Source organism: Piliocolobus tephrosceles, chromosome 1 (assembly GCF_002776525.5).
Source record: "Piliocolobus tephrosceles isolate RC106 chromosome 1, ASM277652v3, whole genome shotgun sequence".
In the NCBI taxonomy this organism is placed as follows: domain Eukaryota; kingdom Metazoa; phylum Chordata; class Mammalia; order Primates; family Cercopithecidae; genus Piliocolobus; species Piliocolobus tephrosceles.
The window spans coordinates 53,106,566-53,131,126 of NC_045434.1; the positions used below are offsets into that span (position 1 = coordinate 53,106,566).

Genomic DNA, 24,561 nt, shown 5'->3' on the forward strand with positions numbered 1-24,561 from the left:
CTACTCTACTTTTCAAATACATCTTTGAATCTCTTGTTAATGTACTTTTGTTTTCACTTAATGAAACTCTCCTTGTTTCCAAAATATATAGTTGACTTTCCTTTTAAATATTATAGTCTTGTTTTTTTAAAACTCTGTGTTTGCTAAGAGTGTAAGTAACACACAACCTTCGCTATAGACCCAAAACAATTTCAGTACAAACAGAAGCAGCTGCTATCCTTTAGCTGGATATATTTCTCTCATCTCATCCTGCATGCTGATATTCAGCAAATAACAAGAGCCATATTTCAAATTTCGAGTACAAGGCATAAGGATATTAAATGGATTCCTTTGTCTGTGAACATGATTTGTAAAATGGTAGGTTTTACCTTATAGTAAGCAAGAAGAAATTAGACTACTCAGTCTGGAGCCTCTCAAATACCAGATTATAGAGAACTGGAACCCAGTTCCAAATTATCTGCTAAGGTAGACTTCATTTTCTTTAAATTATTCTGGGAAAAAAATTTATTTTTCCTGATGGTAAATGTCTGGCTAGACTTAACTGCAGGTAAATAGTACTGTGATTCATGAAAGAGGTGTAAGTCCTCGTTCAATATACATAACTTGAATTAATATTTGCCCCCTTTTTCTAGGCACCTTGTACCCCAAAACTTCACTGGGGGCAGGTATTTTGTCTTACTATATCACCCTTTAAAGAAAGTCTGGGCTGCGATTTCCAACAGAAAATACTGCTTTGCTTACTTTCCATCTCCCAGGAATTCATTTAACTCTCACTCTTTCTACTTATTTTCCATTGATAAAAGATTACAATTTATTAAAAATTTCTTTTTCATTGTATCAATGGAGGCTCATGAGAGAGAGCAGATAAATGCATATGGTTCATAAACTACTTGGAACCAGGGCATAGATCCAAAGAAAAAACTATCTCAATCCTTTAGTGCATCTTTCATTTCATTTATTTAACTAATATTTATTGAAGATTTATGTTGTGAAAAACATTATGGAAGGTTTAAAGATAAGCAAGATATGTTTTCTACATTGAACAAAATTACAACCTCATAAGTAAAGAAAAAAAGTGCATGATACCTGCTCTGGCAGAATATAGTAACATCTATGCAGGTTCATAGAAGGAAGAAATAACACTGAATTAGGGAGATTAAAAATATTCATGAAGAGATGGAATTTTTGATTTAACAAAACCTTCTAGGAAGGCAGAGGAAACAGCATTAAAAAAAAGATGTAGAAGGCGGAAACCACAAAGTATATTTAGGATCATGTAATTTGGAGTACATGCTATATATAAGAGAATCACGAGAGATAAGGATACAAAAATAAATTAGTACTAGAGCATAGAGAGTCTTAAAGAAATAAAGCAAATATATTTAGATCTAATTGAACAATGAATGCTGAGCTATTAAACACTTTCCAAGCATGGGACTGCCAGACAAGGGTCAACATCCAGATTCCTCAAAATATGTCATAGAATACTTGTTCCTGTTGACATTTTAATGAGTCTGCTTAGGAAAACATTTCTCAGTCAAATAGATTTTGGGATACATCTAATAAAATGCCTTTCTGTATAGATTTTCAATATACATTGCCTTATATTTTTAAAAAAGTAAATTTAAGAACTCAATTTTCTATTATTTACTATTATCATTATTTTCCTTTCCTGTGATTACCTCCACTCAGATCTCCAGCCGGTAGTAGGTTTTCTTGTGCTTGTTTGTTTGTTGCCATAGGACAAATGGAGAAAGGACAACTGGGGATTACGTATCATCTTACTTAATTCCCATGATTAAAGAAGCAGGCTTCTGTGGAACTGGCAGAATTATTTGCATAGTGACAACAATAGCAGTTGGTAAATGTGCTTCATTAGAACCCATGGTGTCCTCACCTCCAGGGTGTTCTTCAGCCAAGTGTATCCCCCAACAATTCGTATGTTGCAGCCCAATCCACAATACATCAGAATATGACTGTATTTGGAAATGGGCCCTTTGAGAGGTGATTAAATTGAGACTGTTGATGTAGGCCCTACTACAATCTGACTGGTGTCTTCCTAAGAGGAAATTTGGACACACGAAAGACATCAGGAATGTGGGCGCAACAGAGGAAACCCCATGTGAGGACACAGTGAAAATACAGCCATCTGCAAGCCAAGGAGAGAGGACTCGGGAGAAACCAAACATTGATCTAGGACTACTAGCCTCCAGAACAGTGAAAAAATAAACTTCTGTTGTTTAAGCCACCCAGTCTGTGGTAGTTTTCTATGGCAGAACTAGCAAACTAATACTATGGCCACGAAGATCCATGTAAGTTAGAGCAGAATAGTGCAAGGTGGGAGAGTTTTAGAAGAGCAAGTATTAACCATTATGTAGTACCCTGATGAAGAGAAATTCATATCCTACAGAGGAAAGAAAGGGAAGGATACAGGATAGAAATAAGAAAAAGGCCTTTCCATGTTTGAAAATCTACGCAGCAGAAAGTTCCACATTTTTTCTCAGGACATAGTTAGCTGAACAGCAGCCTATGAAGGGGATATGCAGGGGCATGAAGTAGGTTAAGAGAATTGGTTGAGTTTGCCAGATAAGAGTCACCACAAGCATCCCACCCCCCCCACCACACACATACACACACACACACACACACACACATACAAACACAGACACACACATACACACAGGAAGATAAGAGTTTGCCATAGATAGTGGCTTTATATATATATATCTTTCTCATACATCCATTGATGAGGTAATGGATATGCCCCAAAGGTTACTTGAGGAAGCCTAAGGAGACACCAGAATGATGCAACTAGACAACCAATCAGAGATGACTGAGAAGCAGTTGGATCCCAGGAGCCCATTCATTAAAAAGCTCTGTGAAGTAGTAAGTAAGGCAGATGTGTGTCCTCAAAACAAGAAGTAGGCATGAGACTTATGGCTCACCAGGAAGCTTGCCAGAAGATGACATTAGCTGTTGTCAGCAGCTAGATAATGAGTAGCTACACTGTCTACCTGAGAAGTTTATGAGACCAGAATGAGTCATGGACCTATTACACACCCATTGATAAAGGGCGTTTCCCTACCTTGTTGCAGTCAGAAAATCACCAGGTAGCTGGTGGTGTGGGGTAGTAGGAGTGGGAAGGAGAAGTGGGGTTTGGAAAACAAGTCTGTTAATACCTTCAAATCTGACTGAAACCACTCAAAAACATACTTTAATCTATTAATGAAAATAGAGGCTCAGTTTTAAGAAAGTTATATCAAATAAAGTTCAAGTTTTATATGCCAACTAATAATTAGCAAATTTATAGCAATCAAACACATTAAGACTTTAAACTGTGTGTGTGTGTGTATGTGTGTGTGTTTCACTCTAAAAGGAAATCAAAATGCCTCTCATCCTCACTGCTACTTTATTCTTTACCCTAAGGAGGAGGGTGACTGAACTAGATTTGCCAGGTTGCAAAATATAGTTATATAGTTCTCTGTCACAGTTTTTGAGTGTGAAACTTCCAAGGGAACTAAAAATAGTTCATTTGAGCATGCTACCCCAACCTTTTTTTGCAGTCATTGTGGTAATTGTAATCCTATTACTTTTAAGAAACTTTCTCCTCCTTTCACATGACAGCTGATTCGCTGGGGCCTCTGTGAGGAGCTCAGGATTCAAGGGAAACAAAGTCTTCCTATCTTCCTATCTCTGCCTCCTTCCTTGCTTTCCTCCTGTCTTGTGGTCTTTCTCAGTCCTTCTTTTCTGGTGATGGTAAATGACAATGGATTTTTTTATTTTCCCTTATCACAGTGTTTGGAGATTCTGGATGCTGGAGTATAACAGACAAGGAAGATCTCATGGCTAATTTTCATCTGAGTTCATTAGCCTAATGGTCAGAGAAACATTGAAGGCTTCTGTCTGGTGTAGTTCAGATCCTTGAGAGTTCTGCTTTGAATTTGAGTTCAAGGCAGTAAGACAGAGCAAAGCATTGCTTTATTTGGCATTTGCTGGCCTTTCTTTTCTTCCAAGTACATATTTTTATAAAGGTTTTGCAGGGGAAAGTCCTCTAGTCAAAATACTATCTCCAAATATTTAAAACCCCTCAAGTTAAGCTGACTAAAGGTTTTAAAATAAATTTTTAATTCCTCAGTCTTTCTTTGTTAAAGACTTGAAATTTTAAAGAGATTCAGGAGGTTATTTTGTAAGATGCTCTCAATATGGATGTGTTTTGATGTTTTCACATGATTAGAAAATGTTGCCAGGAATACCAAAGTAATTTCTTAGTGTATCATATGAAAGGCAACATGAAAACATCTTTATTGATTATGCTTACTTGATCCCTTGGTTAAATTAAGATGGTGTCTCCCAGGTTTCTCCATGATAAAGTTACAAATTTTCCCTTCATAGTTATTAACTATCTTAGGGAGACGTGTCAAAAGCACACAATTATACTAGTTCTCCTCAAACTTTCACCTCTAATATTAGTACTCATTGAGGATCACAATTATTACTGTAGTGTTTGCCTAATGGTGACTTCATATTTTTCTCTTTCCTTCTACATTTATTAATCAGAATTCTTTAGTAAGAAAGAGCTATGCCTTATCCCCTATTTACTTATTTATATTAGAATGGACTACTGGATATTTATTTTATTTTATGGGCTAAAATCTAATATCATTCTTTATTTTGTTGCCCAAAGATTCCACCTTAGCCCATTAGGACCTCTTTCATGTTGTTTCTTTTGACCAGTCCCCATATTCTGAGCAATTCCTTACTTTCTGCCACGACAACATTTTTCAGGCTTATCTTGTATTTTCCCTGCCCCATTCCTGGAATCAACCAATACTCCAAGGAGCCCTGGATATTTATATTGGAGGATGATGTTTACCAATCAAGAGCTGAGCCTTAAGTGCTGCTAGGATTTGAATATGTTCCCTAAAGTTCGTGTGTTGGAAACTTAATGTCCAACACAACAGTGTTGGGAAGTGGGGTCTAATAAGGCCTTATTAGTTCATAGGACTCTGTCTCATAGAACGGATTAACATCCTATGGCTGGAGAATGGGTTTGTTATAAACACGAGTTCATCCTCCCCATTAGCTCCCTTTTACATATACTCTCTTGCCCTTCCTCCTTCTGCCATGGGATGACACAGTAGGAAGGCCCTCACAAGACTCCAGTCCTGAATTTTGGACTTCCCAAGAAAATAAATCTGTCTTTATAAATTACCCAGTCTCAGGTATTCTTCTATAGTATCACAAATTTACTAAGACATGTTTGCTCATTGCTACTGAGATGTCATTGCCTCTATTCTGTCTCGGAGACCCAGTAAGGAATTGTAAGTATATATACTAGCAGACATACATGGGAGGCACATCTGTATTTCTGTATCTATCTTTTTTGTTTATATACATAGAAAATCATGAGTTTATATTGATTCCAATCTCTTCCACAAGAAGTGTTACAAATTGGAGGAGGTTAAGGAGAAATAACAACTAAAGGCAATGCAGGATCTTAGAGTTCTGGAACAGAAAATAGACATTAATGAAAAAAATAAAACTCAAATAAGGCCTATCATTTAGTCAATGGTATTGTACCAATGTTAACCCCTTCTTTTGATAACTGCAGTATGATTATAAAAGGTAATTGTTAAGGGAAGTTTATGTTTGGGAAGGGTATGTGTCAACTCTGCTGGTTTTCCAACTTTTGTGTAAGTTTAAAATTGGTTCAAATTAGGCCATGCGTGGTGGCTCAAGCCTGTAATCCCAGCACTTTGGGAGGCCAAGGCGGGCGGATCACCAGTTCAGGAGATTGAGACCATCCTGGCTAACACAGTGAAACACCGTCTCTACTAAAAATCCAAAAAATTAGCCAAGTGTGGCGGCGGGTGCCTGTGGTCCCAGCTACTCGGGAGACTGAGGTAGGAGAATGGCATGAACCGGGAAGTAGAGCTTGCAGTGAGCCAAGATTGCACCACTGCACTCCAGCCTGGGTGACAGAGTGACACTCCGTCTCAAAAAAAAAAAGAAAAAGAAAAAAAAAAGAAAAAAAATTTGGTTCAAATTGAAAGGTTTTTAAAATGTCATTAAAAATATGTTTAACCTAGTATTTCCGAACTCCCTTGAATATGTAATTTTATTTTTCAGGAAAAGTATTAACGCCCATCCAAAAACATTAATTTTGCCTTGGAACACAAATTTGGCAGCCATATGAAATTACAGAATAAGTTTTTATACAGCATACACACAAATTAATTACATTGCATTTTGGCTTAATGTGTTTCCACTGTGGCTGCAGATTTTGCAAAATTATTAAGCAGTCTCTGTTGAAATAGTTACTTGAGGAATCCTAAAATTCCCTTAAGCTTAAATGCTCATGATAGAAAACTGAACAAAACCATCTTTCTATAATTTCAAACTTAGCAATTGAATACAGGCATAATGAAATATTGAAAGCTAAGAAAAAAATGTAAATCAGGTATTCTGTTTTTCTTTTCTATTTTTAAAGACACCAATTACTTTGAACACAACAGGTAAACTTGACAGCTAATGTTTATGAGAATTTTCATTTCACAAGGAGCATTGTGGCAATATCTAGATCTGCTGTTTGAACTTGTTTGTGAAAATAACATACTTTCCCAGTAAGTTAATGAAGAACTTCTTATGAAATAACCCTCTGAGGAGCATATTTACAATACCGCCACTTTTTAAAAATAATTCTGCAGCAATGTAAAAGCAAATTAGCTTCCCCTTACTTTTGATGTATTTATAAAATATAGCATTGGCATTGTTAAATATTTTCATCCATTCAAAGTACTTCAAATATACATTCGTATCATATACCAATTGATTAATATTTGAAACCTTCTCTTTCTTTGGTCTCATAAATCAAAATAACGTTATTTCAAAATATCCTTGTCATAATATGTTGTCAGTATTTTAATCTAATAGCAACTATTATTTGCTTAAACTTATAGAAGTTAACGATGATTTTCTCTGATATCTATATTTTTAATATTTACGTCTTCTGCTTTATTTTCAAATGCATTTTTCTTATTTAAGGCCTCTTCAATTCTTTATACAGTTCATTTCCTCCACATACACTTTCAAATGGTCACTAAAAACACACACCTTTTAAGCAGACAAAAGAATGTTATACTTCCTGTAACTCATGGTGGCTTTCCTCTATAAAAATCTATGATTGAATAATGTATCACTTGAAAATAAAAAGGTTCAGTATTTAAATGGTATTTAAATCACTTTTTTTCTCAAAATACATTTAATTCTAATTTCTGTAATATTTAAGACAGTGAATCAAAAGATTGGTCATGGTTAAAAGCACGCCATCGCTGTTCTTGCATTCTAATATCTACTCTTGTTCATTAATGTCATTGTTCAAAAAAAATCTAAATAAAATTATGAACATTTATTCTTTTATAGTCATGAAACTGTGATGTTTTGGTATAGGCCTAGGAATATTCTGATTTAGATATAAAACACAAACATGCAAGGTGTGGGACTTTTTTTCTACTCCATCACAAATGCAGCATGTCTATCTCAGTATCCTGTTTTGTCTTCTCCTGTCTCTCTCAAACTGCCAATATTGATACCAAATTAAAAGACTGACTTTTACTTTTATAGATTCTGACTGATACAGATTAACAAAGCCAATGCCATTGCTATGGCTGGGCGTAGCTACATAATTTTCAAAGTAATCCTGTGAGTTGACTTCATCCAGTTTCAAGGCTTTAAACGGTGTTTATATGCTCATGACAGCCAAATTTGTATGTTCATCAACATTCTTATAATGGCCTAGGAGATGCTACATGACCCTGACCCATGCTTTATTTTCAGATCTCAACTTTTACTACCTTTCTCTTCCTTCACTCTGCTCTATTTATGCATATCTTCTTTATTGTCTTATTTATTTATTTATTTATTCATTTTTGAGACAGAGTTTTGCTCTTTTTGCCCAGGCTGGAGTCCAATGGGGCCATCTCGGCTCTCTACAAACTCTGCCTCCCGAGTTCAAGCGATTCTCCTGCCTCAGCCTCCTGATTAGCTGGGATTACAAGCGTGCACCACCATGCCTGGCTAATCTTGTATTTTTAGTGGAGATGGGGTTTGTCCATGTTGATCAGGCTAATCTCAAACTCCCGAAACCACGTGATCTGCCTGCTTTGGCCTCCCAAAGTGTTGGAGTTACAGGCATGAGCCACCACGCCCGGCTTATGCTTGTCTTCTTACTGTTCCTCAAGTCATCAGATGTGCTTGCATCTCAGAGTCACTGCTTTCCCTTTTGCCTGGAAAACTCTTATCTCAGATATGTGCATAGTTATTACTTTAATTTGCTCAGGTCATTGATTAAATATCAACTCCTTGATGAAGTCATATAATGACTGTATCATTTAAACTGAACCCATTGCTACCTCCTTGTGCTCTTTGTTGCCCTTCCCTACTTAATCTTTCTCCATAGCACTATTTCTGGCAGAAATGTTTGTATTTTACTTGTTTATTATTGTTTATTTTGTCTCTCTGATTGGAATAAAAGCTCCCCAAGAGCAGAGATTTTTCCGTTAGTTTTTAAAGAACACCTGAAATCGTTCTATCACACAGTAAATATTCAATGACTAATTACTAAATAAGTGAATAAGTAAATGGATTAGATAAAAATTATCTCAACTTTCCATATAATATGACTGAAAATTCAATGGAGCAAGTTGGTTCAATGTTAATTGGGTTTGGCAGTTAATGAGTCAACCATTTCTGTCTGCCAAAACCAGTGTTCTTTCCTCTATGCCACATTTCCTTCCTGAGGTTGCAGCATGCCTACTACAAAACAGAAAGAATTTTGTTTGTGATTAGGATTTCTGATTCCTGAAGATTATAATTTTAGCTGCAGCTTTAATGAGATAAATTTCTGTATAATACATTTTATAAAAATAATAATATGACTGGTTTTGGTTTTTGACAGGAAACATTAAAATTCAGGTAAATATCTATAAAAAATAATCATGTAGTAACTGTACCATAGGTATACGTAATGTTTATTTCAGTAGAATGATTGCATCACCAGATTTGAGCTCTCTCTTTAATGACTGTCAATGACCTTCGTGGCACTTCACATGTAAAACTTAGATGATCTCGGTTGTTTGTATGATTCAATATATTCCCTTCTAAGATCCTCTGATTTACCATTTCATTCCTATGATATTTAACCTAATGATTTTTAAAAAATAACTTCCAATTCTAAATAAATGTATGTATGTATTTGTATGTAAATACATGTGTAGATGTATATAGATTTTATAATTTGTAACTATTTACATAACTAACAGATACAACTAGAATCAAACCCACATTTGAATATGTGAAATATATTTATATTCTTTATGCAAAATAAGAAAGCATAGTTTCTCTGCCATGTATAATTTTTAATGATAATCACAAATCTGTGACAAAATGACAGAAACTGTATTGACTACTCCAAAATGTTTTATAAACCACTCTCCTCTTGCCTTTCTCTATTAAAATGCTATAAATCTAAATTACTTAATATTTCAGGATGCTGGAGATATGTCTGGAAACATGTGACAGGGCTTAGACCAATTATATGTTAAAAGGCAATGAGTGGGACTCATGGAAAGCCTTCAATATAGCCTCAGCTGGCAGTAATCTGCCCCTTTGTCATTCTTCTATCTTCCTACCTAGAAGACTAGCCTGAAGCAGAGAATGCATTTTATGATTACAATGAGAGAATCCTGAAGGGTAAAGACTATAGGGTAAATCTGTTGGAATAAGAAAATAGAAAGAACAAAGTGGTCTGATGACGTCATCACTGAGTCAGATAGCCTGCTCTGGATGCTGAACCTATAGTTTTTAAGGTGTAAACTAAACACCACTCCTACTTTCAGTGAGATATTACATCACATGAGGCAGAACACATTTTTAACTAATGCAGTATTCCTTATTATACAGAAATAAAGTTAGTGTAAATCACTGCTTGCCTCCCCCATTACTTCCTAAGGAATAAATTATTTTTCCTTTATCAGGAAGAAACATTCCAGTCTCTGGAGCCCATTCTTTACTCCCTCATTGCGTTTTCAATCTCTTTTTCTTTAGTGGTACTTAAAATTTAAACATTAAAAGCAAACAAAAATAGATAAATACTTGTGTACATAGAAAAAACTTTCCTTAACATTTCTGTGCAATAGGGCTTTCATTATGTTTCTTTCTTCGATTAACGAGCAAACCTAATGAAGTAGCAATCTCCAACCACACTTCACTTCTTATCATCCCTTAATTTGTTCATACTTTTGCACAATAAGAAAATCCCCATTGTTGAAATTGTTTTTTCAGAAGTCCTCAGAGAACAGCTTCCAAAAAGCTTGCTCAGTCTTAATCTGGAATCATCTATATTGTTAACAATCCAGTTCCTTCTAGAAATCCTACCTCAGTTTTATTTTATTACGCTATACTATGTTTGCTTTCCTTTTCTTCACTCTATTTCCTAGAAATAATAAATTCCTAGAAAATAGTCTCAGGTTGTCATTTCTCCCAAATCCCTACTACTTCCTCCTTCACCTTTGTGAGCCTGACTGGCACGATCCACCGCCTCAGGAACCGAGTGTGCAGCAATTCCTACCACATTGTGTCTTCATTGGAAAGCAAATACATCCAATAACAAACCACTCTTCTTTCTGCCAACTATGTACGTCATTATTTTCTACTGTCCAGTGTCAATAAGTGAGGAGATTTTCTTTTTTTCCCCCTCTCTCTTTTCTACACTCATATCTAATCAGTGGCAAACTTCTGTAAATTCTAACTAAGTAGTATTTTTCTTATCAATTCTCTCTTTTTCTTACCCCTCGAATATTACTGAGGTGAAAAAGATTACCTCATGGATGGGACTAATTAAATATTCTCATGAAAACAAATTGAAAGAGAAAGAAAATGAATTGCCAAATTTTTGAAATTCTGGTAAAGATGAAATGTCATTAGGATGGGCCAGTTGAATGTTAACAAACTGGACTGATAATCCAGCATCTCCTTATGGAAATCATTATGGTCCATGTTCAAAGGTAATTTTTTTCTAAAGAACAAATTTATGTTCATTGAGAATAAACTTATTTTTGACAAGATTGCCAAATAAATCAAAATGCTAATTTAATCAACAACAAGACATGCCACTGCCACGAGCACTGAACACACAAATGTAAATAAAGTGAGCACAGGTGTGAAAAAATGAGGAAAAAATTGAGAAGCATTAAAATACAGAATTAACTCTCTAAAAATATAAAGAACACAGTTATCTGAAGTCATATAAGTTATTTTATGACTGACAGATCAGCTAGAACTCGAATTAACATAATAAAAAATATAAAAAGAAAATACTATATCATAAGAGTTTTAATCAGCTTTGGGAATTGTATTAGAGTACTGCCTAAGTTGCTGGAGAGACCACTGCATACCCACTAGGATGGTTATGGTAAAAAAAAAAAAAAAAAAAAAAAAAGGCGGATAATTACGAATATTGCTGATGATGTAAATAAAGTAGCATCCTGATACATTGATGATGATAATCGAAGTGCCATTGGAAAAATATTCTGACAGTTCCTAAAGAAGCTAAACAGAGTGACCATATGACCCAGCAATTCTACTCCTAGATATAGACCAGGAAAATGAAAGCCTATGTCACACAAAAGCCTTTCACAAATGTTAATAGCAGCATTGTGAAAATGTTAGAAGCAACCCAAATGCCCTCCAACTGATGAGTGGGAAAATAGTGATATATCCATGCAAAGGAATATTATTCAGTTGTAAAAAGGAATAAAGTGCTGATGCATATTACAATATGAATAAACCTTGAAAAACATTATGTACAATGTTCAATAGTTGGGTGACCAGCACACTAGAAGCCCAGTCTCTACCATTAGGCAACGTACCCAAGTAACCAACATGCACACATATCCCCTGAATCTAAAGCAAAACCAAATGATTTAACATTATTTATGTTCATTTCTTTACTGTAATACAAAATATACTAAAATGATTTCAGCTGAGCATAATGGCTCAGGTCTGTAATCCCAGCACTTTGGAAGGCCAAGGCAGATGGATCACTTGAGTCCAGGAGTTTGAGACTAGGCTGGGCAACATGGCAAAACCCCGTGTCTAAAAAAAAAAAAAAAAAGAAAAGAAAAGCCCGTGCATGGTGGTGCATGACTATAGTCCCAGCTACTGTGGAGGCTGCAGTAAATCTATAAAAACAGAAGTAGATTGTGGTTGCCTAGGACTGCAAGAATTAGCAGGGGGGAAATGCAGGGTGATGATAAAGGGTAGATAATTTCTTTATGGGGTTCTGAAATCATTTGGTGGTGACGGTTGGATAGTTCTATGAATATACTTTTAACATACTGAACTGTACACTTTAAATGGGTGAATTGTATAGTATGTAAACTTTATTTCAGTAAATCTGCTATAAAAAGTTATTATGGTGGATGATAACATTTACTGTGATACAGTTGTGAAATAATTTTGCAAGTCACTCTTATTTAAAGGAAATTCTTAATTATATAACAATGTTTTCAACAACATTGCTTTCTTTTTTTAATGAGGTAAAATTCATTAGAGTACATTGGGAAAAGTCTTATTCTAAGGATCACTAAAATCCTTTTTTAACTTACGTGAAGTATAATTCTTTTTCACCAGGCAATACTGCTTGTCAATAAATAATATTTACTAGGAGATGCACAAGGCAATTTAACTTCAGTCATGAGTAATGAGCTGTGTTATATAGTGTTTATGGAACTTATTTTATCATTCATTTATACAACAATGAAGTTGCCTAGATAGTCATCATTATAGTTGTATGAGTCTGTACAAAGATGTTACGGAAAAATAATGAAGACACTTGATGAATTCTATGAATGTTCACTTAATTGGTGTTAAAATAATTTTTAGCACTTTCTTTAATTGCGTCAAAAAGACAGGTCCTTTCTGCAAAGAAAATAAATGTCATTCCTAATCCTGTTATATCCTTCCTATTGCACCGATTAAAGGCTTGTTAGTGTACAGAATAAAAATATTCGTATTCACAACTTTGAGAAAATTGCTCCTAAAAAAATCTTACCATCCCAATTAGGCAATTAGAAATAAGACAGTAAAATCTAATTTAGAATACCACTGAGCATTTACTACTTTTAAATTAACAACTTATCCACCTATAAATAAGTCTCAATAAAGAATTTTCCTTTTCTGGATTTATTTGATTTGAAACTTAAACAATTATCAATTCACTTACTTAATATTTAATATGAGTAATCATAACCACTAGCATAAGTGGAATTTACTTAGAAAATCAACATTTTGTCTGAAATATAAGATTAGATATATGGCAAGGTATGAAATGAAGTACATTTGTCTCTTTAACAGCAATGACTATGTTCACTAGTTATATTTTCTTTGATCATCTTAGTCAAAAGCAACTTCTGTGTTTCATAAAACTCTATCAAAATAAACAAGAACAAAAAAGGTTCTAATGGTATAACTTTCTCCAACCTTGAAATGCATATAAAAAGTGATTTATACTGCATTAGCTAATTTTATACAACTACTTTGTTATTATTCTATTATAAAATTGCCATTTTGACATCAATTGTGTACATTAAGCTTTCAGGTAAAACTTACCTCAGGAACAGAAAAAATTGACTTTAAGTTCTTATACTAATAACTGTCAGAATCCTTTAATTAAATGTTTCATTTGCTGCATAAGTATTCATCTTTAAGATAAAAATCATGTCCTAATCCTAGGCCTAACAAATAATGCAGGCGCTTAGAATTTATTAATAAATTGCAACAAACGATCTCAAGACTACTGAGAAAAGACAGCAAACCACTGTCAATTTTCTATGTCTTGGATTCCTTAATATGTCTATATTCATCTATCAGATAAAGATAACTCACGCAAATTCAAATACAGGTACATATCTAGCTGTATACGTTGGCCTTCTATATTTCTAAATCACGTAACTGCTCTTATTGTTTTTTATATAATTTAAAAGGTTATCTTAAAGAAAAAATATACTTACTGCCCTCTAGAGGTATGAACCAGTAGTGTAATAAGTGTAGATGTTGCTGGGCATATACAGTTTAAAGCTAACATGGCGTATTTAAACTCTTCTTCACAAACAACATGATCTGTTTGAAATAAAATAGGTAAATTAGAATAATTTACCTTTGGAGAGTAATAAAATATAGAAAATAAAACAAAATGAATAAAATGGCAAAAGTCTCAATATAAACATACTTGTTTTAGAGATGTTTTTACAAGTGCAATTTTATTCCCAGGAAATACATCTCCTAAGAGAGAGCACTGGAGTATGAGTTAAGTGACTGGCGTGGGGGTCACTCCTATCTCAACAAATTTAGCAACCTTTGCTAAAATGCTTAACCCTGTCTTAACAAAATTGGCAACTTTTGGTAAAATGTTTAATCTTCCTATGCCTAGCAGGTGGGTTTGAGGTGTGGTCTAAAATATATCAAACACTTTATAAAGTCTCATTTTGTTCTGATCATTCTATGGTATAAAACACAACAGTACTGATTTAGAAGAGTATTTGATATATCAAATTTATAATAACAGCATAAATTTTAGAAAGTAATGATTAAAAGATTTAGCAGATAATATGTGCCTAGCATAGAAGAAATAGATTTGATACTATGAAAATAACTGTAATATCAAGCAATAGAATTTGCTAAAATAAATTGAACTTGAAATTGTACTTTAACTCCAAATACCTAAAAGTCATACACTCAAAAGATGATAGGGTCCAGCCAGAAAACATAATAAATGGCTGCTGAAATTCAATCACATAAAAGTAATAGTGTTAGAAATGAGAAGGTGCAGGCCACATCTAAAGAGAATGACGCTACTCAGGCCAAGCATTGTTATGCAGGAATGAGGGTCCAGATGCCAGATATTCTATTTTCTACAGAAGTTGCGTTTTTAAAAAGTGAGTAAATAGTGTTTCTTTTGGAAATAGCAAAAACCTGTTTTCCCAAATAAAAAAGTATAGCTGGTATTAAAAATAAAGAGAAGGTTTAAAGTTCTAAGAAAATAAATATTCTCAGGCAGAAAAATAGCAGTTTTAACAAAATTAAGAAATAGAAGATCAAATTTTTCAGTGAGCCAGATCTATAAAATGAACACGTAACACCATACAATTTATGAAGAAAGATGAAAAGGTGACGAGGGAAATGGTTTAGCAAATGCACTGGACAAACACTGACCTTAGTTCTGTCCTATTTTTATAATATGGTTTAGTTCATGAGAAAGCATATGACTTTTTTATTGTTTCTCTTTCACATTTTATGGAAGAAAATACATACTATGAATATATATCAGGACTTATTCTAAAAATATCACGTTTCTACTAATAATCTCTCTCTCCACACCCACTTGTAATATATTATAATTAACTTAAAATGTTTTTAAAATACATAACCAGATTATTTATTGCTTTACAGGAAAGAATCTGCAAGCAGATTCTAGATACAATTTTGAATCCAGAGAAGTGTACATAAGATTTGCAAAAGAACAGTGTCTTTAAACTATCATTTCAATATTATCTCAAAATAATTTTGAGTGTGCATGCCCAATGTGTGAAAACGGAGTGACAAAACTGCTAAACCCGGAATGTTATTACTGTAGAATCATATGATATCAATACATAGAGGACCCATAAATTTCAAATAAAAAATTAGAACAGATGATCTGAGAAAAATATGTACATTTATTATAACACAGAATTTTTAAAATTTCAAACTGTAACAGAAAATTTGGAAGGTATGATTACCATATATGCAATGTAGCATATGTAGTTATTAACTTTTCCTTACTATAGTGCACAAACCATATTTCTTTCAGTAGGAAAATGTGAGAAAATGTGATGGATGTGTGATACTTTGAAAATATCTCATTGTATTTTCCTTCAATAGTTGAAAAAGTAAAAAAAAAAAAAAATTGGTCTCCTCCCTTTTCTTCAATAAATGTGTGCATCTGAGTTTGGAGGACAATAGCTGTGGGAATATTTTGATGCACTGGCTAACGTTTCAAAAAACGTACTAATTAGAGAAAATTAGAAGGAAGCAAAAGACTCCTAAATTTCAGGTAGTCATTTTTGTGTTTGCATGTGTCTTTTTTCTACATTTGGTGAAAGTTTTACAGTGTCCATCAGCCCTTTCAACAAAAAATATATGTAGAACCATCAATTTTATGTGTAAAAAGGTGGCAATTTTACACATAAACACAAAGTATGTGTGCACTGTTCCATTGTACGCTGAATTATCTAGGGATGCACCGTGGTGTAAATTAAGAGAAAATTTACTTTATTACATTTAGCATTGTACGTGACTCATTAATAAAAATTAATATATGTTATATATCAGTCAAAAGCTAGCACCTTGTCATTGGTAAAAGTGTCTTTTTTTTCCAATATCTTCTTGTGTATTCATGCCTGAGTGTTTACATATTTAAAAAACATGCTTTTTATTATTATTTCCATTTTTTCTTTCATATTAGATTTAGAATATTATACTAATTTTTTTATACTTTATGTGTATAGATAGTTATACTTACTCTGAATTTCACTTAAAAATAGTTTAGGAAGTGTTGCAAAATATTTATTATAAAAAGAGAGTATTGGATCAGAGAAAATAACCATTTTTTTATATAAATAAGTTAATATATAATTATCATGAAAGCCTTTGTTAGACAAAATGTAAATTCAGTACTCTTTTCATTAAAAAAGCTATTTAATTTCTATGAATGGAAAATGCAAGGAAAAGATGTGATAGACTATTCAACTGGATAATAATATTTGTTTGCATGTATCACAGAGAGTTAAAATGCGATCTGCAAAATAGAACTGCTTGTATATCTAGACTTGTCCTCTCAGGTTCAAATCCATCCTTCCTCTTGGGACATTTTTTAGAACTAACCACTAATCCTTAGCCTGAATTAAAATACTGAAAACATTCCTTCATACTAATTGCCCCTCATTTCCCAATACATTATAATAGCCAAAGTTTATGGATTATACAATCAAATTCCCCTCTCTCTCTTTTTTCCCCATTGTCATTCTCACTGCTTACTACAGGTTTCTAATACATCCATAATTCTTGTGACTGAGATATCAAATTTCAGAATTAAAAAATATTCAGATTTTAGAAAGGCAATATGTTTCATCTACCAGACACTATATAACATATCCAAGGAACAACCTATTCCTAAAAATATCATTGTTTCTACAGCTAAATGTGTGAATATTTATACTAAGTAGAAAAAATAAAGGGTTAAATAGCTTCATGGCAGTTCAGTGTAGGAACTACCACCAAATAATTTCAGATAATTTCGTGTTTTACCACCAAGAATACAAATATTTTCATGTTTCAGAGATTCCTTGTTTTAGAATTACAGCTAAGGAATTGGGAACTGTTATTCAAACTCTGGTGTTCTTTCCTCTAGGCTAACAACTTCCTAATTGGTTTTCATGTTTTCCAGCTCTTCAGCATTCCACCTTATAAGATTTGATTACGTAAATTGGGTTACTCTTGACACATCCAACTAAAATAAAACCATCCCTATGCATTTTATAAAACTAATTTAAAAAGAAAGAAGGAGGAGAAATGAAAATAAAACAAGCTTGCAGCACCATTCAACATGAATCATTAGGTCAGCTTACTTTCTGACCCACTTCCTCGTAGGTGTTTCCCTATTGCCCACAAACCACATAAACACTGTCGTAAGGCTATAGCATCCCTTAAGTGCTCTGGAGATTACAACTTAAGCATTGTAAGACATTAACTTTTCCATTTGAGATATTCTTTAAGGTTCTGCGTACTAGTGAAACTGCTGACATCAGCTGGTCTGAAGGATCCCCATTGATGCTAGCTACTCTTTATGACCCCAAGAAGAGCTGACTCACCAAAGAAGACTGTATCCACATTCTGATTATTTCATGCCTCTTACTCCATCCAGTCAGTGATCCCAATATCCCCCTGACCTCCACCATCTCCTTAAAAACTCTATCTCCTCAGGGAGATGAATTTGAGGATCTCCTGTCTCCTTGCTTGGGTCTACTGTAATCATTAAACTCGTTCTTTGCTGCTAACCCTCTTGTCTCAGCGTATTGGTATGTTAGTGTATTGTGGGCATATGAACCCTTTGGTCCGGTAACAAATTCAGAGTTGAGAGGCCAAGGGGAAAAAGCAGTCAGGGCACATTAACACCAGTTCCAAGAATTAAACTGTCACAAGCACAACTGCTAAAACAGCCTGATGTAACCCTAAGATAATAGCTGCCATGATTCTGAAACTAATTTTACCTACCACCTTTACTCACCAAAGATTGCCAGCTTCCAAAAGCTTCTTCAGTGCCAATGACCATTCTTTCAAAATAATATAGAACATTTATTTAAAAAATAAGGCCCCCAACCTTCTATTTATTTTTCAGACATACCAAAGACCACTCCAGCCTGTGTGTATGCCCTGAATTGTAATTATGTGATTCTCAAATAAAATTTTAAATTTGCAACTTTTTTGACTTCAACAACTTATTACCCTTCTACCCTTCTAAACTATGCTATCCAATACAGTAGACACCAGTCATATGTGGTTCTTTAAATTTAAATAAATTAAAAGTAAATACAAATAAAATTTCAATTCCTCTATCATACTGGTCACATCCTAATGGCTCAATGACACTTGTGTACTAGCTACAGAATGGGATAGTTCATACATAGACATTTGCATTATTACAAATAGTTCTGTTGAACAGTGTTGTTAGATCTGCCAAATGGTTTAGAGGCTTTTTGTAAATTCTAAAACATAAAAGATATATACACACACACACAGACACATACACGTGCATATATATGCATATATACACATACATGTATATATGTGTGCATATATATATACACATATATGTGTATATGTGTGTATATATGTGTATATATATCCTTAAAATATGATTCATAGAGAGTCAGAATTTGGGTAATCATACTAACACCTTTTCCGTGCCGCTTCTCAGTCATATTAGTGCTAAATGTTTTTATCTGAAATAAGAGGAGAGACGGCAGAACATATTGGTATAAATGCAGGTTGGTGGGTAGATTTGTTGGTGGAAGTTTATAAAAGTTTTGTTTTTCTTCCTATGATTTTTTTTTTTTTTTTTTTTTAGTGAAATAAGTGGAAATGATGATTAAGGAGGAGCTTGGAGTTTAGAGGTTGCAGGTTGCCTTTTGCTTGTTTATTTTGTTTCCTTTAGCTACATTTAAAATGCATGGAAGTTTACACCAAGAAGATAGAGAGTGAGACTTAAGGCTGGCTTTTGACAAACAAGTCCAACTAATGTAGAGGGTCAAGTCATTGATGGTGAATTGAAAATGTAGGTCATTAATAATGTACCATGACATTCAAGCAGGCTAAGAAAGGAAGACAAGACCTCTGGGTGTAAATGGCAGTGAAGATTTGGTAAGGACAATGAATTGTAAGTCTTGTATGGTCAAAAGATCGTTGAAGTTCTTCATTATAGGGAGTGAACTACAAAGATAGGATGTGGTGGTCAGAGAAGGAGACACTAGGATTAGAGATGACAGAGGAGTCACGTTTACTGGTAATGATATGATCTAAGTTATGACCCTAGAAATTTTTGCTGAGCTAGAATGAGCTGAGCAATAACACTGAAAGAATGGAAATTACCAAAACATTAGTCTAGAACATCGAAAGAATCATTTTCATGGGCATAAACGTCATCAGATAGTATGACCAAGCAGTGTTGGAGAGAGTGACAGTGAGTTGGGTGATCGAGCACATTTTCAGTTTATCAGATACATATTTTTTTGGTGTGTGTGTGGGGGGGGAGAATTTCAAGTCATAAACTGCCAATTTTTATCAAATAATTTTCTAGTTAAAAATAGAAGACAAAGTCATAAAATTTAGATAATATAGAAATGCATAATGTAGAAATATATCAGTAACAGTAACTGCTATTTTCCCCTACTACCCATTTTCCCCTTTGTAACCCAAAACCACCTATCAATAGAGAAATGTTTAGAAGAGGTGGTTGAAAAGGGCAAGTATACTAATGTTTGTTCACAGCACCTTGCTGATTTTAGTCAGCAATACATAGAGAGCTGATATGAGGTAAGAACTGATCACTTTGCAAGCAGAAAGAGAAGGGAATAGAACTCTCTTAAGTAGTACATTGTTTTCTTGTGATCAAAATTTTTAAAAATGTATAAAAATGGATACTTGCAGAATTGAAAAAGTGAACTGTATCCTAAATAGCAGGAGATGATGACATTCCCTTTCAGAGCCTTTATCAGAGGCCTCTAATTTAGACTTCCCAGCCAGACCAATAAAGACAGACATGTGACAAAATCAGATTCAAGTGCAGTGCTAACTTCACATTCATACTTGTTTCAGATAATAACAAGATATCCACCATTACAAGAAAGATGGCGATGTGGACAGGGCAACAAAATTCAGTAAGTCGGGTTTAACAAAGTTCTTAGAAAAGAACTTTGAACACAGTTACTGACACACAGAGAGGCCTAGAAGAAATCCACTGGAATTTCAACTTCAAGAGTGACCACAGAGAATAGCGAGCCATGCGTATGAATGGACAAAAGAATTACTCTCTAAAGAGCAAAATCAAGGTTTTATTAAGGAACTTTACATGTTTCTTTGGAGGTTTCTCAATTCACATGCCACAGGACATGCTATGGACTAATGACTACTGTGCATTTTCTTCATCTGTTTTCCAAAAACTATTATTTTATTACAGCTTTCTTCCTCTACTATTGTGTATCTATATGGAGTAATGGTCTTGGGAACACCTAGAAAATTTATTAATGTGTATATTGCTAGATTATTAGGAGCCACATCTAGATCTGACTCTGCATTGTCCAGATATCCTGAACTTTGAGCTGCATATGGCATTTGATGAAACTTGAATTATTTGTCGTAGAGAATGGATGAGTGTTTTCTTATTTATTCCCTACGTCAAATACTCCATGTTTTAGTGGTGCTATATAAATGCCATTCTAAAAAGAAAGAAAGAGAAAGTGGATACTGGGGGAGAGAGTAGTTTTAGCCATGGTTCAAGCCTTTAGGCACCCAAGTAACCATGTACAACATTATGTATAATGTTGTTTATATAGATAAACAACATTATATATGTAATTAACATATATAACAGCAATATATATAATTTAATATATAATATAATAAATTTATATATAATATATAAACAACATTATATATATAATATATAAACAACATTATATGTATATAATGTTATGTATGGTTACTTGGGTGCCTAAAGACTTGAACCAGGGCTAAAATTACTGTCTCCCCCAGTATTCATTTACTCTTTCTTTTTTAGTAATAGAGACCTTATTTCCCCTCACCCCACTTCTATATTTTACCTGGATTTATGGCTGCTCTGGTAGAAGTTACATATCTCATTTTCCCTTTTAGATAGATATGGCCACATTACCAGGGTTTGTCTGATGGGACAACGTGCAGAAATGTACAGACTCTGGATTACTTTTTGCATACAAAACTACTTTTCCTAACCTGTTTTCTTCTTGTTGGTGAGACAGCATATGTGACAAAGGCACAGCTTTGATTATACAAAGAAAGATACCTCTTTATCAAATATAAATCTGTCATTTTATTCCTTCTAGCTTCTAATTCCCCTCCTTTGTTGAAGAAAGTGTTTCCTATTCAAAAATTGTATGTGGCAGGGCGTGGTGGTTCATGCCTGAAATCCCAGAACTTTGGGAGCTTGAGGGGGGCACATCATTTGAGGTCAGAAGTTTGAGACCAATCTGGCCAACATGGCAAAACCCAGTCTCTATCAAAAATACAAAAAATTAGCTAGGGGTGGTGGTCCATGCCTGTAATACCAGCTACTCGGGAGGCTGAGGCAGGAGAATTGCTTGAACTTGGGAGGTAGTGGCTACAGTGAGCCAAGATCGTGTCACTACACTCCAGCCTGGGTAACAGAGTGAGACGTTCTCTCTCCCTCTCTGTATATATGGAGAGAGAGAATAAAATACAAGATATACATATATGCATCTTATCTTGTATTTTCTTCTCATCCATTAAAGCTTTCTGTTTATTCTGACTTAGATCTTTCTTCACTATCGCTTGATAAGACATAAGCACATGAGATCAAGTGATCAAGTGGTATCACCAGTGAGTGTGCCAGGCCATGGGCAAATTTCTTAATCCCTAGGCCTAATTGGCCTTATATCTAAAATGTGAATTACAGTAGTGTTTACCTCATAGAATTATCTGAGGAAAGAAATAGAAAATGAGTATAAAATGCTAGTCAGGGCCAGGCGTGGTGGCTCACACCTGTGATCCCAGCACTTTGGGAGGTTGAGGCAGGCAGATCACAAGGTCAGGAGTTCGAGATCATCTTGCCTAACGTGGTGAAACTCCATCTCTACTAAAAATACAAAAATAAAATTAGCTGGGCATGGTGGTGGGCGCCCATAGTCGCAGCTACTTGGGAGGCTGAAGCAAGAGAATGGTGTGAATCTGGGGGGTGGAGCTTGCAGTGAGCCGAGATCGTGCCACTGCACTCCAGCCTGGGCGACAGAGCAAGACTCCATCTCAGGAAAAAAAAAAAAAAAAAAAAAAAGGCTAATCAGAATTCTAAACCAATATTATGGATCATCACAATCCCGTGTTTTTAAAATAAAAAGACGATTTCAGTAAACTATCTTGAAACAAATGCCAACAGTATATTTTTTAAATGTTAGTGGCAAAACAATATAGAATAATTCCATTGTTATGCAATTAAAACATGGTCTCACTTTTGTAAAAATGCTGAATTTTGCAAGAATGCTCATGTGTATGCCTGTATGTGTTTCTGGATATACACAGAAAATAATGTGTAAAGATAAGCATCAAACTGTCAATAGAAACTACCTCAACAGGTGGGAAAGAGTTTTAGAAGCATATGACTTTCAAAATAGTAGTATTATGTGAGATCATTGATTTCTTCTTTGTTATTCTAATTTCTGTCATTTTCAGTTTAAAAGCTTCTAAAATAAAAAATTACAATTGGTATACAAATTTATGGATAGATAAGAATCAAAATTGTCTTCAAGTCCCTTTTACCTTATGAAAAATAAAATTGATAATTACTTTAAAACAAGTCAAAATATTTTCTTAAAAGTCTACATCACCTTATATTCTGAGCTCTTGTATGATTTAAAGTACTAGAAACCTCTTCCATGCAGTTGCTAGGTAACAGCTCTTTGGAAAACAGTAAATAGTGGAAAGTGCAGTAAACCAATCTAGTGCTGGGTTTTAATTTACGGAAATCAAATATCCTTTGGAAAATGGCTTTTAAACAGAAAAAATGAACCAGGGTGAATTTTAAAATCTAAATGTTAGTCATTTTTATTTTATGGGGAAAAAGTTTATTAAATAGACCAACTGATTAAATTGCATTATAAAATCTTTGCCATATCCTTTGCTTATTAGATTCTGTTTACAAGCAAGAGTGGGTTTATTGCTACAAAAAAATGTATCTTTTTCTTATACGAGAATAGATAATATCTTGCAATCAAGTGAGTTTTATTTTGATCCTGTTACTTTAATCAATAAAATAACCACTCGTGTGTGTGTGTGTGTGTGTGTGTGCGTGTGCATATGAACACGTCAGAAACTTTACCAATTCAAAGATTGTGAGGCATTCAACCATTAAATGGCTAAGAATAGATTTAAGTAAATCTTTAAAAGTCACTTACTTTCATCAGATCTAAATATAAGAATGCTTATTAAATGCATAGAATCTAACCCAATTTGAGATTTGCAATTCTCTGTAAAACAGATTTATTTCATTTCAATAATACAAGTAAAAAGCATGTTTGTTTTTCCAATTGCTTCAATACTTATTTTAGTACAATAAATATAATCTTTTTTGATGTTTCAAGCTATCAAATGCTCAAAAGGGGGGTCAAATTTCCTCCATCTAGTGCAAAACAGTTTTAATTTCATTAACCTCCTTTTCTTTTATACCTTTCACAAATACACAGCAGTCTTAATAATTTTTGAAAAATTATTTTCCTTAGAATTTCAATTTGTTTAGGTTCTAACCAAGAGTATTCTTTATCAGCTTCTAATAGTATAAAAGATACTTACTGAAGATTCTTTTTAGTAATAAAATAATAATACCAAATAATATTTCTGCTTTCATGCTAAGTGATATATATATATATATATATATATATATATATATATATATATATATAATTCAACCTCACAAAAGTTTTATGATACATATTGTGTAAAGTAGTTTTCAGATAAGCAATCAGATACTCAGAACAGTGAACTAACTTGACTAAATTTATTACTTATTAAATTCAAACTATCTACAAAGAACTCTACAAAAGCTATACAACTCTAAAATTGATTAACCGGCACTTAAAATAGGTAACATAATGTAGCAGTGTTTTCTTCTCTAGAAACCATTTTTTGCATATTACACTGAAC

General features: G+C 33.8%; 1 protein-coding gene across 3 annotated transcripts in view; it reads right to left on the reverse strand.

Annotated features, from left to right (window-relative positions):
- The window catches only part of KCNT2 (potassium sodium-activated channel subfamily T member 2), a 281,008-nt gene that overhangs the window by 141,902 nt on the left and 114,545 nt on the right, over positions 1–24,561 (reverse strand). For all 3 annotated transcript variants that reach the window (XM_031934298.1, XM_031934293.1, XM_031934287.1), the window contains exon 13: positions 14,070–14,178. In XM_031934298.1, coding sequence (XP_031790158.1) covers positions 14,070–14,178 — 109 coding nt within the window. The remainder of the gene's footprint in view (positions 1–14,069; positions 14,179–24,561) is intronic.